This window comes from Labrus bergylta, chromosome 2 (assembly GCF_963930695.1).
Source record: "Labrus bergylta chromosome 2, fLabBer1.1, whole genome shotgun sequence".
In the NCBI taxonomy this organism is placed as follows: Eukaryota; Metazoa; Chordata; class Actinopteri; order Labriformes; family Labridae; genus Labrus; species Labrus bergylta.
In genome coordinates this window covers 4,034,336-4,052,125 of record NC_089196.1, presented here as the reverse complement: position 1 = coordinate 4,052,125, position 17,790 = coordinate 4,034,336, and the positions used below count along the sequence as shown (strand labels likewise).

Below are 17,790 nucleotides of genomic sequence, written 5' to 3'. Positions count from 1 at the left end.
ATTCATGTGTAAAATGTTGCACATTCTTCCTTTAAGCCAGTTGTGCTTATGCAAACATACAATATGAATGGATAATTTTTTTTAACAAAACAGCACTACTTTAAGTGTCCTGGTTACTGAACAGCAGAAGGAGTTTACAGAGTAGCTCCTGCAACATTGTAATGTCAACATTAAGTGTGTTACCATGTGGACATAATGACCTGACTGAGGATGATGCCAGTTCCTTAAAGGACTCATATTATGCTTTTTCTGGTTTTATATGCTCTTTAGTGTGTTTTCCATCCTGTGCATGTTTAGGCACATCTATTTGCAAAAATTCAAAGTCCGCGGAAACGCAGCTTCTCCTACGTCCTCCTGTTAGCTGCAGCATTAGCTGCATGTAATGTTCGGTTCTAGCCCCCCTCGAAAAAAAATTGCCAGTGTGACGTCAGTGTGATATCACTGATCTAAATCCATTGGCTCATTGTGGCAAACCCAGCAGCTCATGTTGCACGCCCGTTAACTTCTGTAACACGCCCACGATATGCCGTAGCACAGTAGTGCTAAGGTGCTAATGTTTATGCTCCCCGGCCCTCAGAGCCAGAGTGGCTGCATTCCCAATATGGTAAAAGGGGCGGGACATTTCCGAGAACCGTGCTGAGCGACTGACCAATTACGGCAGAGCTGACAGGCCGACCAATCAGATCAGACTTGGCACACGTGGGGCCTCTGAACGTGGGCACTTCAGAGCATTAGAGAGAGAGTCAGAAGCGAGCCGGTGCATGGAGCGGCAGGACATGAAAACAGACACTTTTTTAGAACTTTAGCTATTGTGAACATATTTTAGTAGGTACATAGATTAAATATACGAGCCCCAAAAAGGGCATAATATGTGCTCTTTAATGTTGTTGAGAGTAATAGAACAAAAGTCAGGACACAACTCAGCTGTTGCTCTAAAAGCATGTGTTTGTTTTATAAATGCTGGAAAGCGTATGGGGATGAATGACGTCTGCAGCGTCACTTCTTTTTCCATAACATCCCGGAGGAGTGCCCATTGATCTGCTGAATCTCAGTTCAACAGTAGAATGTAAGCTTTACTGCGTCTTCACTACTTCAGCGGTATGAGGTAAAAAGAAAGGTATTTCAATGTGATTCACTTGAAATTTAGGGGCATTAAGTTTGTCAAAGGAACATCATGATGCAGATTTTGAAAGTAAATATTCAATTTTTGTCAGGTCTGTAGTAGGGCTGTCATTTTTTCAATAAATTTACTTCTAACAAATGTTGAACATGACACAGAAATGTTTGAACCCCAGAACCACAAAACATTTTTATTATTCAATAACGAGCTTTATCCAACAGCCTGTTGACAATCCAAAAGGTCCAACTTATTTTTTATATTTTTTGCCAGAAACACAAGTCTATTCATTTGATCGAGTGCAGATCTGTTTTTATTGACAGTATCAGCTGCTTACGAGAACACCCGTTTAGATCCCACAGACGTCCCTGGTACACACAAATAAATGCGAGCCAGCTTGTAGAGTTGTGGGTTTGTAGTGACACTGTGTCTCTCAACCAAAGCATGGTCTGCTGTCTGTAGAGAGAGGAGTCTCCCTCACACATTACTTTTTTTCATTACTGACGTCAAGAGTGCGTGAAATGGTCAAGTCATACTGATAGTGCCCTCTGCTGGAAGAAAATACAAACTGCTTCAGACAGCCTGATGCGCTAATAGACTACATATTTTGAATTTCAAACAGTTCATTACAGTCCGAATGTGAAATGTGAACCCCCACAGGTTCAATTTTATAATAAGAATTGACAGCACTAGTCAGTAGTAAAGCAACTTGCACTAAATGTAAATGAGCTGTGTCTGACCACGCCCCTCTCCGGAAGGGCTCCGATGGCTTTGGCTTTCTCGCTCCATGTCCTATTGTTTATGGTGAGAAGGCAGACTCAGAGGGCAGAACAAACACCTAGCTGTGGGAGTGTCACCCACCTGGGGGAGGGGCTACTGCCCTTTGTGATGTCATTAAGTTAAAAAGTTTCAGGTAGTCAGGGAATCTAATCGCTGATTGGATTTCACCACACAATGTCAAGCCGATTTGTGGCTCAAGTTGGCTGTAATGAATTGTTATCATCACTTTTATGCAGATATCCGTTTACAGAGACAAATAATCGTCACAATACTGTGGATGGCGGCTGGTATTTCATTAGCACCTGTTTATTGTTATTTACTCTAATGAGTCTTGTCAACAGTGTGCCGTAAATAAACAAGGACTGTTGAATGAGACAGCAGCAGCACTCGACTCCATCTTTTCGATAAACCTGTCGACGGCTGTTTGGACCTCAGGAAATGTGTCCCTCTAAGGACAAAGTTTACAACATCCATGCCTCTCTCTCTCTCTCTCTCTCTCTCGCTCTCTCTTTCTCTCTCTTTCTCTCTCATATCAATCTGTCTGTGCATTCTGTTTCTCCTTCTCTTCCTCTCCGGAGCTCAGGATCACACACTTTTTAAGGCATTAGAGGCTATTCTTTTTCTTTCCCTCGAGGATACTGTATTTCCCTTCTAGACAATAAAGCCTGTCTTGTTCTTTCCTGAAAAGTCATTAGTCATTATTTTATCCACTGGCTTTCTTTTCCACACATACCCTGTCTCCATTATTGTTGTCTGTCTCTCAGGTTCTACGACTATAGGAAGCACCAACTACAGGGCTGTAGCTTTCTTTATTCTCCTTCTTCAGTGTGTACTTTCGATCCCTTCAAGCCCACCGATCACAGTCCAATTACTTGGTCACCAAAAACACTGCAGTGTACAATAATGGAATAAACAGCCTTATTTGTTTCAGCATTTTAAAATGTGTCAATGGTGTATGGTGTAGCACAGAAGAGGCCTTTACTTTCATTGTGTTTGTCTTTTCTGTTTTTAGCATTTATGCCTGGCAAGATCTCAGTGGAGAGTGGAGCCCAACCGCTATCAATGTTTACAATTTCTTTATTTGACTACAAATGACAGCATGGACCCACCAGGTTAGCCCTCATGCCATTCACTCCAGTTTAATTGGTATTCACTATGAAGCCAGTACCTGCTGCCTGGAAGCTGTGCCGCCGCAGTGTGGGACTGTTTGACTTTAGTTCCAGCTTGTCAGATAAAAGTGTTATTTATCCCAGAGAGCAGATGCACAAGAGCCAACACAGAAAGAAAAGCGGTGGAGATGGTTTTGGTATTGTTTTTATATTTTTAGTCCTAAGCTCATTGCACATCCCTGCCTGCTATCCAGATGTGTTTATAAAGCCTGCAGGCTGCAAACGACTCTGAGGAGCAGTGAGAAAACATATGTGACGTGCACTAAGCCGGTGACTCAGATTCAAAACCGGCTCTGTGTACCAATTCATGACAGGGTGACAAACATTTCCAACTGGAGGCTAGCAGTGTGTTTCCTAACAGGATTTTCAAATGCAGTATACTGTCCTTTGTCTTCTTCAGTCCAACACATTGAATAAGAGCACTGTGTACTGCAGTGTGCCATGTCCTCATGCTTTTTGTGTTACATAATACGTTGTCCTTGTGTCGCTTTGCACAGTTTGCTGAAACAGGCTGTTTAAGGTGGTTAGTGTCATCCAAATTATTAATGGTAACTCTGCTTGGGTTGATTTAGCTTTCCTCTTGATAGAAGCACTGAGCACTCTAATCATACAGCAGGGGCCCCCTGAGGTGCTGTGTTTCTGTCCATTTCCTTCACCATGCTCTCAGAGCTGAGCAGGAAAGGGGTGAATGCACTGATAAAAGAAGTGTGTCGGCATTTCCTAAGAACATGTGCATAACTCATCCTGTAAAACCCATTGATCAGAGCTTGCAGAGGTATTGAGGTATTGATTAAGGATGGCTGGGAGCCAGCGTGTTAATGGCTTCATGACCAGACTGAACCCACCTGGTGCAACCAAATTTACATCCATGCCCTTCTCTTACTCAAGCTCAGAGGCTAAACCTTTAAGACCGGGTTGTTGCACGGCCCTAAGGAAGGTAACTTTGGTGACTACAACATGTTGACAAAAACTACAGACGTTAAAATGTACAACCAAAGTGGTTCGCAACATACCCCACTTACCATGTTCAATATTTTGTCAGGAGCTTCAAGTTTCTTTAAAACCCAAATATGAACCTCAATCAAAGATTTACACATCACAGCTGGGATATGAAACCTGAAACCTGAACGCAGGAATCACTAAACTAAGATAGCTGTCTTTGGCTAGAAGGCATCTTACATATTTTGTCTCTAAGTCAAGGATTTTCTGATCTCTCTTATCCAGGGCTGAAGGTGCGTGAGGTGATGATCAACGTGTCCCGTCAGCAGGTGGAGGACTTCCATGGCCCTGAAGACTTCTGGTGTTTATGTGTGGCCTGGAGCCACCTGGGCACCTCCAAAAGTCGCAAGGCCACTGTTCGAATCGCCTGTGAGTATGGAAGCATCTAAGTGTTAGGCAGTGGTGTAACCTAGCAGGTTAAAAGCACTCACTCGTTTAACATAGTAATGTTTATGATGAATGGTCAGTTGATCGAGTCAATTTGTAACTCCTGAAAGCAGTTCACAGTTTTTGCTGAACACTGTTTGACACTACCCACAATTTCACACAATACTTTTATTTGAAATCACTGACTCTCCCTCTCCGACTCTCCCATCCTGACTCTCTAACTCTCCCTCCATGACTCTTCCTCTCTGACTCTCTAACTCTCCCTCTCTGACTCTCTAACTCTCCCTCCATGACTCTTCCTCTCTGACTCTCTAACTCTCCCTCTCTGACTCTCTAACTCTCCTTTTCTGACTCTCCCTCTCTGACTCTCTAACTCTCCCTCCATGACTCTTTCTCTCTGACTCTCTGACTCTTTGACTCTCCCTCTCTAACTCTCTAACTCTCCCTCTCTGACTCTCTAACTCTCCCTCTCTGACTCTCTAACTCTCCCTCTCTGACTCTCCCTCTCTAACTCTCAGTCTCCCTCTCTCTCTCCCTCTCTCCCTCTCTGACTCTCCCTCTCTAACTCTCAGTCTCCCTCTCTCTCTCCCTCTCTCCCTCTCTGACTCTCCCTCTCTAACTCTCAGTCTCCCTCTCTCTCTCCCTCTCTCCCTCTCTGACTTTCCCTCTCTAACTCTCAGTCTCCCTCTCTCTCTCTCTCTCCCTATCTGACTCTCTAACTCTCCCTCTCTGACTCTCTAACTCCTCCTCTCTGACTCTACCTCTCTAACTCTCCCTCTCTGACTCTCTAACTCCTCCTCTCTGACTCTACCTCTCTAACTCTCCTTCTCTGACTCTCTGACTCTCTGACTCTCCCTGTGTGATTGATATTGATATGTGTATTTCATTGACTTGTGCTAGGTATGGTAGAGCACCTGCCTATTTGCCCTTTCCAGAATAAATCCTTATGATATTGATATGATCTAGAAATGTAAATATTATATAGTCTATGGCCTTTTTTGAGTAAACCTTGTAAAGCATGACAAGACTGACAGCCCCAACTCACTCAGCCAACATGGTGCCTTTGTGAAGACCATAACAGTAAAGCCTTAATTAGCTGTCACACAGCCAAAACACAGATCAACACCATGTGAAGCACAGGACACTCTACTGAAAGAGTAGCACCTTCCTCTACTAAAAGGGTAACACCCTGCAGCTAAAATAAATGAAAAAGTGAGCGTGAAATATTTATTTTTTGGAATGTGAACTTAGTTCAAAATTGTAAATTGTGACCCATGAACTGGACACTACCACTGGAACCTCTCAGCCTGTGCTGTTCAGAAATGTGCTGATGTCGCTGCTCCAGGCAACCAATGCTACAGTACACTAGATGGGGCTGGACCTTTTGCCAAGGTAACAAATAAAAACAGAAAAGCAAAGATTAACTGACATGTTATTGTTTCTGGAAATAACACTCATCATGATATTGTACTCCCTCTCCGCTTTAAAGGTCACATGTTCTCCTCCTTTTCAACAACTTTGAATAAGTCTCAGAGCTCCTCAAAACATGTCTGTGAAGTTTCTTGTTCTAAATCCACTCTGATCCTGTATTTGAGCATGTCTATAAACCCCTCTATTTCAGCCCTGCTCAGTTTACGGTGAGAAGGCAGACTCAGAGGACAGAACAAACACTTACCTGTGGGAGTGTCACCCACCTGGGGGAGGGGTTACTGCCCGTTGTGATATCATGAAGGGAAAATCTCCAAACGGCCTGTTTGAGCACACATTTCCTGAAAAGTGGAGCAGGCTAAAGACGAAGAGGATGAACTTTTATTATAATTGGGGAATTTGTAGACCGACTAGGGAGCATGGTAGAGTGTATTTTGCATATTTTAAATTTAATTTTTGTTTATAAAGAAAAAGACAATCGCAATAATCAAAAGTGTTGAATCACAATACTTGTATTGCAATACTTCACTCTCGCAATATAAATGTAAACGGCACCAGAGTTATGATAAAATGTAATTGGAAACAAAAGCATTTCATCCCAGCTCATTTAAAATTCAAAGGGAAACTCCAACTTTCAAAAAGGCTCAAATGTGAAGATTTTCAATGGAGAGCAAAAACACAATCGCTCATCACGGGCACAGATCAGAGCCTTCCCCCATCCAGTGTATCCTCCAAACCATCACATCACCAGATATCTGAGCACTGGCTCATGGATATGTTTTCTCATACACAGGATGTAGTGGGTCCTGAAGGTTGGTAGTGTGAAAGGCCAGAGGCAGACCAGTGTGTTTGCCACTATGCATGATTGAGACCAGACTGACTGTAACACCTGCCAGCTGACAGCTGCCTCTTATCTCCCCATACAGACCTGAGGAAAAACTTTGAGCAAGATCCCCAGGGAAAGGAGGTGCCAATCAATGGGATGATCGTTCTGCACTGCCGCCCTCCAGAGGGAGTGCCTGTGGCGGAGGTAAGGTGGCTACTCCTTAGAAGCTCAAACTCCTACCTGAGCTCTGCATCATGGTGTCATCCTCGTTCTGTGAGAGTAGCTCTCTGTTCCAGATTCTCCCTTCAGCCGCGTGTCTTCTGAGTGACTGATGTAGTTGTGGTTCATTACTCAAACAGGCAAACAACTGTGTGCCAACTAAGATGAAGTGTGAACTTTAACAAAAACCTTCCTCAAAATGACAGAATGAATTATTCAAATACACACAGCAGCTGCCTCCTCTCCTCAGATTCAGTTAAGAGCAACAACGGCTTTGATTGGAAATCTTGTGAGTTCAGACTATGGCTGTATCTGGAATCAGTGAAAAGCAGAGTGCAACCGCTGGTCGCTATCCAAGTAATATATACCATCATGCATTGCGGTGCGAACATTTTGGTAAGCGCAGAGTGGCGTTTGACTCGACTGCTCTCAGACGGACGAGAAGAGCGAGCAGCGTGAACAAAGAAATACAATAAAGTTCATATTTGGGTTGTTTTTAGTGAAATCTACGAAGAGTGTGAGGATTGTAAGCAAGGGGACGTTAGTTTGTTCCGATGATGATGATGACAGGCACGAGATCAGAGTCTGTGAACAAATAAAGGAGTTTTGTGTATTTGGAAAATATGTGAAATCTTTTAGTAATAATTTTAAATTCATTTATTAATTTGAACTGTTTTGTGAAAATAAACTCAGTATAATTGAAGTTATCACAATAATGAATGCCTTTGTTTACTGGTGTTATTGGAGTTAAGCTGCTCTTTTTAGCTGTGTGACAGTGATAACGTCACAGTCCGAAATGTTTTCTTATCGTGCTGAGGGAGTACAGTATGTAGTCCACCACATATAACTCATTATATAGTGAGTAGGGAATGAGTGTGTGATTTTGGACACAGCCTATGAGAACCATCTGGCCCCAATGGAAATGGTGCAATTAAGATTTTGGGGACAATTTATGAAATTGTCGGGGGGGGGGGGGGTTGTTGTCATCATTGTGTGTTGGTGAAGACATACTGTACATTTAATGAATGTGAAACTCACCATTGTGCTTGATGCATATACATTCAGTTCTTTGAATGTCCATTGCATCATTACATCAAAGACTTTTGTTCAAGACTGATTTTTAAATTTCCATGAAATCTGATATAAATATGAACCTGACTCTGAACCTAAATATTCATCTTCCCTGTTCACATGATTCTGGTATCACACAGGTTAACTACTGGTTTTACACTGGCACTTCCTTATTCTGTAATATTGTAATCTGAGAACCAGCCCCCTTCACTCTGATCTGCTTAGGTTTGGTTTCCTTGGTGACAAGCTTCTGATGCATTTATCATTTTACTGAAAGTTACTTCTATAATTGAAATTTAGTGATAAAGGACATCTAGTTAAGAGTCCATCTTCCATAAGTGGTATCGTTTGGAGTCCAAAAATCAACTTATGAGGCAGGGATGGTGTTGAAGTTGAGAGAGGAGGTCTTAGAGCTGATTGTTTTTTTTACACTAAGATGCAGATATCAGTTTGAGTTCATTTAAATAAACGGACATCAGATGTGGCAATGGATCGCTAACCAGCTGTGGCTCAGTGGTAGAGTCGGCCGTCAACTGGAAATTGGAGGTGCGATTTTCAGGTCCTGCAGCTCAATGTCCGATGTGTCCCCGAGCAAGACACTGAGCCCCAAGTAACTCTGCTTCATCGTTTGTTGCATAAAATTCAAACTTGACATAGATGCATAGGGTAAAGACTATAATACGCTATTTGTTGATATACTGTAAGAGCTGCTTATCTCATTTTGTTTCACTTCTACCATTGTAAAAGCTGTCCCCCACTTTCACTTCACAAATATGGAGGTTAGCAAAAAAAACAGATGTTTTAGTATCTCAGCGAGAAGGGGAGTCCATGACACACCCGGTAATATGAGTTTCTTTTGAGAGGTAACTCTGAGAGAAAGTGAGAAACGAACAAACGAACAGAAACTTGGAAGCCAATCTCACTTCCCTGAATGAAAGCCTTTAATCCAAAATGAATCTCCTTGATCTACATTAGCTCAGGTAGACGGCAGCTGCTACAGCACAAAGGGGAAATCGACTAAATGCCTTCTGCATCATGAAACAAGCTGTTCTCTGTTGGGCTTAGCGGAGACATTTGTGATGCAACTCAAAAACAAGTTTGTATTTAACTCCGTCCCACCTCCTCTTTCTAATCCTGCAAACTGTTATCTTCTCATAGGTCAGAGACACTTCCTGGAGAGAAGATGATGAGCTTCATTATCAAGACAAGCAAGCACCCCACCCCTCACTCCCCCCCCCCCCCCCCCCCCCCCCACACCTGACTCGCTGATGACAGGAGACACCTCTACTTATGTCATTAAGATAAGACGGATCACACAGTAGAATTATGAAGCTCAGAGGGGAGGAGAGTTGGCATTTGGGGAAGCAACAGGGGAGGCGGATGGTGCCCATCTTGTGTTCTCCCCGTATAGTTTCTGATTCACCTCCTGATCAGGAGAGCACGTCGGAGCAGCAGAACGTTTCTGCAGACTTTACCCGCTGCTCTCAGGCATGCTGTTCTGTGTGAACATCGTTAAATATGCCGAGTTCAAAGTGTCTGCCTGCAGTTCTCTGTCAGTGTTTTTGAGTCATTTTACCTTTTTTCTCTGCTTCTCTTGTCATCCGCATCTGACTGGTCTCTTTATGTTGATTCACTTTCTGCTCCACTGTAGTACTGCACTTTATATAATTTATCAAATGCAATGTGGTGTGTCACGTCGCAGAATGTGCAATGTCAAACACATTACTTAAACGCGTCATTCTACCTCGATGTTGCTTGATGCAAAATGAAAAAAATGCCAGTTTCTCGCTTTCAAGGACTGATCCAACAGAAAAGTCCGTCTGATATCAGGAGTGCACCTCGTAACCACAGCACAGAGTGAAGTGATCGAGTGCATGCAGAGTCTGTGTGTCCCCTGTGTGTAAATTTAAATATGCATACAACATACCTGCAGTCACATAAGGGGTGTGTCCAGAAGGTTGGCCAGGGGCGGCATAGGTCCCCTTAGAAATCTGATTGGTCACCCCAAAAATCCTAAATTGTGTTTTCCCTGTCAGCAACTGGACTTATGTTTAAACCATTTATTAGGTCATGTTTTGCAAAGGCTGCACTCTGTCTTACTTGCAATGAACGTACTGACAATAGGAGCAGGAGTCAATTGGTATTGTGTGTGATTGTGCGCACATCACACTTCAGGCCACCCCCCGCAAAAGACTGCACCCCAGCAGCAGAAGACAGCGCCCCAGCAGCAGAAGACAGTGCCCCAGCAGCACCAGCCCAGTCAAAGAAAGTTTTAACACACACCTACAGCCCCAGATACCCGTGCAAGGTGCTGGAGACAGATGCTCTATCATGCAAGGCGGCTCTTGAGTGAGTGTATTCTAGTTATCAGCAGCACTTATTCCTGGTTCCAGTTAATGCTGCGGCCACATATGCAGAACGTTAATAAGGCAAATGTGCGCCCTGGTGTGACCTTTACCAGCTACAGCTGCAGTGCATGTTCACACGCTGCTCAAGACACTGAGTGTATATTTAATTAGGAGTTACTATGAGACGGGCTAGTCAAGCAGATAAAAAAGTAACTTTGAACATCATTAGAATTGCTTCATGACATTTTATTTCAGTGTGTGTGTGTGTTCTCTAAACTTCTCCATGCAGCTGTCAAAGACACTAGAGGGCTGAACCAGCTCGATTAAAGCAGAGAAGAGATTTTGTTTAATCTATCATTTTTATTGATTTTGTTTTTAGGAGCTGTAATCAACACTTTATCACAGCCATTGTTGGTGTTGTCTTAGTAGTAAGAAGTCGCTCGGATCGGCAAGTCGAACTCAGAAACCTTCTCCATGGGTGGCTGATCAGTAGGCGCCTTGTTGGGTGGAGCCGTGTGAATCCTGGCAGCAGTCTCCGGGTGTCCCCAAGTGTTCACCGTGATGAACGGGCAGAAAGTTCGTGATTAGATCTTCTCAGCGCTTGGCAGAGCAAGAGTTATGCTCGCTTCTGCGGCTTGGGCTGGCAGGGGATTTAAGGCTCTGATGGATCTCTGATCTCGCAAAAAAACGCTTCTTAAAAAAAACTCCAATGGCCGATCGAAATTTATTCAAAACATCAATTTAGAATATGATCAGGCAGATTATAACGAATAGTTTGACCTGAGAAAACTCAGTTTAATCAACAGAAAACAGACTGAATAGCTAACAGAATAAAAGTCTGATTGTTCATATGTTCCTCTGGTGTCTCCTGGTTCGAGGGGTGCGTCTGATGGAGACTCTTAATCCATATCGATGATAGGTTAAATATAGTAATGAAAAAGTTCTGCTGCCAACACTTGCTTTGCCTCAGTTGGCCAAAAAAAAACCGGCCAAATAGGAAGGAGATCATGCTTAACTGTGACACCTGAGCATGACAAGCAGTCCGTTTTTTCTGCTCTGAATGCTGCTGTGTGTACGTCACCGTGAGATCAAATGACCATTAGACCTGAGAGTGGGACAATGAGGCGACGAATCACAGGGCACAGTGTGAAAGCTGGCAAGGTCTTGATTAGCGCTCTTCACACAAGTCTTGATAATGGCCGTGGTGTCAGCCTGTCATATTGCTCCTTTGTCCTCTAATTGCTCCCTCAACCACCACATTTCTCAGATGTAATCATGGGCAAATGTCAGTGGAATGAGCTGTGTGTGCGTGCGACCTTCAGGGCCAGTCAGGGGTATTGAAATCACAAGGAGGACGCCCTGATGTGCGGCCCTGGCTGGAAACCGTTTCATCAGGGCTGACGCTGATGACCCCGTCCTTATTGAAACAAATGTGCCAATTAGATAATTCATTTCTCAAATCCTTTGCCACACACTTGGCAGCTCATTTGTATGTGTCCCTTCAATATTTCTTTACACACACACACACACACACACACACACACACACACACACACACACACACACACACACACACACTCACACACACACACACACACACACTCACACACACACACACACACACACACACACACTCACACACACACACACACACACACACACACACACACACACACACACACACCCCAGTCATTTGCTTTGTGCATCTCCGTCTCTCTTCCCTCCTTCTTGGTGAATCATTACCCGAGGGCTGTTATAGCAGCAGAACAACAGCTAATGTGCGGTGAGGCCCCAAACACTGGGAGGCTGTTTCCCTCCTCGTGTTAATTGCCTCTTACAAATCTTAATTTTCCCTCGGCTACAAACAGAGCAGGATGCCACCACTTGTTTCAGCCATTCAGTGATGATTTTAATCATGACAAATTAGACTCTGTCCCCTGTCTCTGAACCTTTTTATGTATCAATGTGTCACAGATTTGGAGGTACAAGATCCAACAGGAAATATTACATTTAAAAGAAGGCAAAAAGGGAGGAAAACAAAAACACTTTCTTCTCAAAGTCCAACGTAAAAGTCAAAACACAGGGAGAAACAAATAGACAGTAGAGCTCAGAAAAATCTTCAAGGAGACACAGAGAAGGTTTGATGAACTGACAAGGAAGAGAAATCACACAGACACTAAATAGAGAAGGAGTGATGGGACGCAGATGTGACAAAGAAGACACAGGTGTGACAGACAAGGGCCATCATAATTTAGGAAAACCTGACACAGGGAGGAAGTACTGCTGCATTCATGTTCTCATCGTTGGGAAGTCGTTCTTCCGACTTCATTGTGTTCACTTGCTTTCAGTTCGGAAAGTCAGAATGTTGTGACAATAGCACAAGAAAGTGGTGATGCTACAAAGACGAAGGTCAGTGAAAAGTAACTGTTCAAATGTAAATTCAAGCAAACAATTGATGTGCAATACTTGAATTAATAAAAGGTGCGTTTACATTAACAGAACATATTGAGGTATTAACAGAACCTCGTGATGACGATTCTGACGTCAAGTCAGGAATTTGGGCACCTGATTATTTGCAGAGCTTCCGAGTTGTTGTTCCGACTTGAGCAGGTGTTCATGGGCATTTTACAACTTGTCCGACAACACATGAATGCACCATAAGTTCATTATCACAGCCGTTGTAATGTGGTGTAATTACAGTAATAATCAACGGGGAAGATAAAAAGATGTGAGGAATGTTTCTGTTATATTTGAGCAAAAAGTTTATGTGGAATATGTGAATTGATCAAATATTTCGCCTCCCCATGTTGATGATGACTATGACAACAAGTTGGGCACCTAATTCTGGCCCTCATTTCCAACTTCATGTTCCGACTCCATTTTCAAACCCTGAAACATATTTTTACGATGAGCCCGACTCACCAGGGGCGAGTCCAGACTTCTTCAACTGGGGTGGCCTACCTGGGGTGATGACTTAGCTTGATTAGCTTGATGCGGGCAGCTGTGGCTCAGTTGGTAGAGTCGGTCCGCTCTCAACCAGAAGTTGAGGGTTCAACCCCCAGCTCCTGCAGCCACATGTCTGATGTGTCCTTGGGCAAAATACTTAACTCCATGTTGCTCCCGCTGCTTCATTGGCGGTATATGAATGTGATTAATGTATTCTTATGGACTCTTCCTCCTCAGCAGCCTCTACCATCAGTGTGTGAATGTGTAGGTGTGACCTGAGGTGTAAAAGCGCTTTGAATAGTCAGAAGACTAGAAAATAAATATACAAGCTCAAGTCCATTTACCAATTACCATTCTTCAAGGATTTAAAACAGAGAAGTATCTGGAAAGTCAAAATTTTAAGAACTTAGAAAATTGCATGCAAACTTTGTCTTTGGACTGTGGGAGGAAGTCGAGTCCCTGGAGAGAACCCACACATGCAAGTGGAGAACATCCAAACTCCACTGCTCCCTGCCCAACTGGGATTTCAGCCAGGAACTTCCTTGCTGTGAGGCAACAGCGCTAATCACTGCACCACCATGTAGCCCAAATACAAAACTAAACGAGAACAAATCATGACACAATGATGCTGTGAGGAAACTTTAAAGGCTTCATGAAGTCGTATAGAGGAGTCTAAGAAGTTTAAAGATCAGCTCCCAAAAAACAAAGAAAGAACCAGACTCAACCAGGTGTGATCGTGTCGTCCTCTCCTCCTCCCACATGAAACATGGCCGCTCCAGTTTACAGAAGAACATCGACCCAAATGTGTTTGAAAAGTTACGGAATGTGAGAAATGATTACTGTTTCATAATGTGAATCTTTTTTTTATTCATGCTTCTTCATACCTGCAATCCATCACCTCCTCGGTTTTGAGTGTCATTTCTGTTTACCCAGTGTATGCATGCCCGCAGGCGCTTCCTATTTGCATTCATCCACTGTGTTGTTTATTCCACAGGGCTCCACTTCCTATGAATCCATCAGCATCGCCTGTGTGTCGACACATAAATGCAGTTTGTGAGTGCAGCGATGCAGCTCATTTACCAGGAGCACTAAAGCAGCACGAAGTTTTTATATTTCATAATCACTCTCTCTGTTGCTGGTAATTATTTATGGTGCGTCTTCTGACCGCCTAATGGCCTTAGTGTTGGATGTTTGGAGCGGCTGTGGCTCAGTGGTAGAGTCGGTCGTCTCTCAAGTGGAAGATCAAGGGTTTGATCCTTTGGTCTGCTATCTTTCATTATTATTATTTGAATTGTAGCGATGTGTAAAGCCTAGAGCTGGGTATTGTCCACAACCTCACAATTCAATTCCATTTCAATTCTTTGTGTCGCGATTCGATTCGATATCGATTCAATTTGATATTGATAAATGTGCTTAAATATTGATTAAATAATACACACAGATGACAGTAATACCCAGATAACTCCTCAAAGTACCTTCTGAAATGTGTCTCTTTTTTAATAAACAAAGAAAAAAACATAATGGGAAAATAATAATTGCAATAAATTGATGAATCAATATTTTTGAACTAGCCCTAGCCCTAGTAAAGCCCATAGTGAAGAAAATTAAGGATGTGATTGATACATTGATACAAGATTCCTATAGATGCATATTTTTGAATCCTCCACCCTCTGTAATGTGTCTGCACCAACAAGTTAAGTCAGAGGATAGTACATCTCATCACATCAGGGAGACCACACAGTTTTTACGTTTTTTAATAGATTATTTATTGAAAACTAAGGTGAAACATTCTAATAAAAGAATATGAAGTCTGTAAATCAGTGGCGTTTGCAACGGTCTCAAATCAAATTGTGGCTCCGCCCCTCTCTCCCTGAAGGCAGCAGGAGGAGCACTGACAGTCAGGGGTCGTTACAGTATTCAAATGTTCTCGATTGTAAATGTGATGTTTCCTTTTATTTATATTTTCTGTAAAAGTTTGTCATATTTGCGTCCCTTGTGACCTCTCTTGACCAGGTGGAATGGCTGAAAAACCAAGAACTGTTGAATCCCTTCACCGATGACAACATAGACACCCGAGCTGACCACAACCTAATCATCAATGAGGCCCGACTCTCGGATTCAGGCAACTACACCTGTCTGGCCAGCAATGTGGTGGCCAAAAGACACAGTGCCACAGCTGCTGTGATCGTCTTCGGTAAGCTAACACCCCCCCCCTCCAGATACTGCTGTGTTTTTCTCTGCTACACATAAATGTGTACTGACACACTGTTTACATGGCGCTTCAGATCAAATTGTCTGGTTTCCTTCACTCCTAAACAAGTGATTAAGAGTACCGTCTCCATTCTTCCCTCCTTGAGAGGGGCTGTTTTTCTCTTCGCTCCCAGGGATGTATTATTCAAAGACTCAATTTACTGCCTCTCATTTAAAATCAATTTGTACTTTATGAAAGGAAATAAGCCAGTGTGTTTTAATCTCATTTAATGGGAGTGTTGCTTATTAAGTATTTATGTGCCTGAGGCTTCCCGCTACACGTCCAGCAGCATTTGATAGCGCTGCCAGACATTTTGCTTCCAGACGCTTAAACACCAAGATCACAGAGTAAACGGCTTCAGTCAGAACGCTAAACGGTTGACTAGCAACCTGACGACCAGTATGAGTCAGGGCCGCCTTGAGCAACGACAATGTGGCTTAATGGCTTCTTTCTCAGCTTTTGCACGGTTCAGTTTGTCTTAATCCAAGAGCAAGTAACAGTGAAGTGTTAATTAGGAGAGAGGGATCTGTTTATCCAGCACAACACTGTGCTCAATCTGCTGCAGGCTATGCATTGTTACTTCAGAGTTTTCATTCTCATTAATAACTCTTGTTGAAGTGTTGCCAGAGTTCTGTTCTGCACTCAACTCAACCTCCTCTTCTTTTTCCCGACTTTGCCGAACGGTCTTCAGTGAATGGCGGCTGGTCCCTGTGGACCGAGTGGTCAGCCTGCAACGTGCCATGTGGGCGGGGTGTGCAGAAGCGTTCTCGAACCTGTACCAACCCAGCGCCTCTCAACGGCGGCGCTTTCTGCGAGGGCATGTCTGTACAGAAGATCACCTGCAACGCTCTTTGCCCAGGTCAGTCTCACATCAACTCTGAGTCGATATGTAACACTGAAGTTCATCTTTACTTTTCCTCCACGTGTAAAGTTGTTGGTATAAACTGGAGAATAATAAGGTCGAGATGTCACAGACGACAACAGACTGCCTTGACTGTAAAAACATTCTCACATTGTAGTTATTTATAATGATAGCATCGGACCAGCTGTTCATTATCAACACTTCTACCACCGTTTGTTTTCTTCTTTGTCTTTTCAGTGGACATGCTGAACAGGTTTATTTTTGTGAAAAACATCATGTCATCCACATTAACAAGATATCTTCAGGCATGTGGTGCATTAAGCCAGAGAGCGTCTTAGGGCCAGAGCCGTCAGTACCAAGCATTGCTGTTCTTGTTCAATCCATGACAGGATCGCTCCTGCCTGAAGTACAAGAAATGTGTTTTTTGGTTTTAAAGATTTATTTGGGGAATTGTTATGCCGCCGGAGCGTGCCAGCAGGGCAACTACTCTCAACTCTGTATCAAATACACTGTAAGTAAATATTCGATGGAGCACGCAACAAGCACGCGTTAATCTGGACAGAATAGAGCGACCCGGACAGGAAGTCAGACGAGGACAGCAACATGTTGTTGTTACGTTTTTCTCTTTATATGCCGCGTGATCTTTTAGTTCTCCCGTAATGTGTGTACAGCTGTTAATGGCTCACGCACCAGAAATGGATCCAGTGGTACAGGGAGTAAAAACATAGTGCTGAGGGAACGCAGCGCGTACTGACCATAGACTAAATATTAATGGACGTCAGCCATCTGTTACTGCAGGGGGCTCCGGAGGTTCATCAGCAGCAGCCGTCATGTTGGAAATCCTGTCTCAGTCTAACTTTCAGACAACCTAACGACAGGCTGAGAGCTGGAGCTGAGGCGGGTTTTAAGCCTCTTGATGAACCGTTACATCACGCCCACCTGTCAATCATGTCAGCTACACTCCTAACTATGAATAACACTTTTTCTTCACAACAATTTAGTTTCTTAGTACCAGGCTGTAAACATGTTTATTCATCCTGTAAAAATTGCTTTTTGCCAGTCATGAGTATGTGACTTCCTGTGTACCTGGAGCCAGCCTCGAGTGGACACTCAATGAATTACAGGATTTTGCACTTCCGCATTGGCTTCTTTTTTTAAGACCGTGGGTTGCCGCTTGGTAATGACTATGTGGAAATAGACAAGATCGCAAAGCCTGTGAATGCATGCCATGGTAAGACAACGTTCTGCTGTCTCTGGGGTGTTCAACAATTAGGGATAGTTCTGTGTATGAAAAAGAAACATGATATGTTGCAAACTTCAAGCTTTCAAGAATCCTCTGATTCTGCTCTGCAAGGTGTCGTAACTTATGACAATGAAACCAGTCAGA

General features: G+C 43.3%; 1 protein-coding gene across 2 annotated transcripts in view; it reads left to right on the top strand.

The window, feature by feature from the left end:
- The window catches only part of unc5db (unc-5 netrin receptor Db), a 144,382-nt gene that overhangs the window by 79,810 nt on the left and 46,782 nt on the right, over window positions 1-17,790 (top strand). For both annotated transcript variants that reach the window (XM_065962947.1, XM_020648854.2), the window contains exons 3-6: window positions 4,291-4,434; window positions 6,807-6,910; window positions 15,304-15,484; window positions 16,233-16,400. In XM_065962947.1, the coding sequence (XP_065819019.1) occupies window positions 4,291-4,434; window positions 6,807-6,910; window positions 15,304-15,484; window positions 16,233-16,400 (597 nt within the window). The remainder of the gene's footprint in view (window positions 1-4,290; window positions 4,435-6,806; window positions 6,911-15,303; window positions 15,485-16,232; window positions 16,401-17,790) is intronic.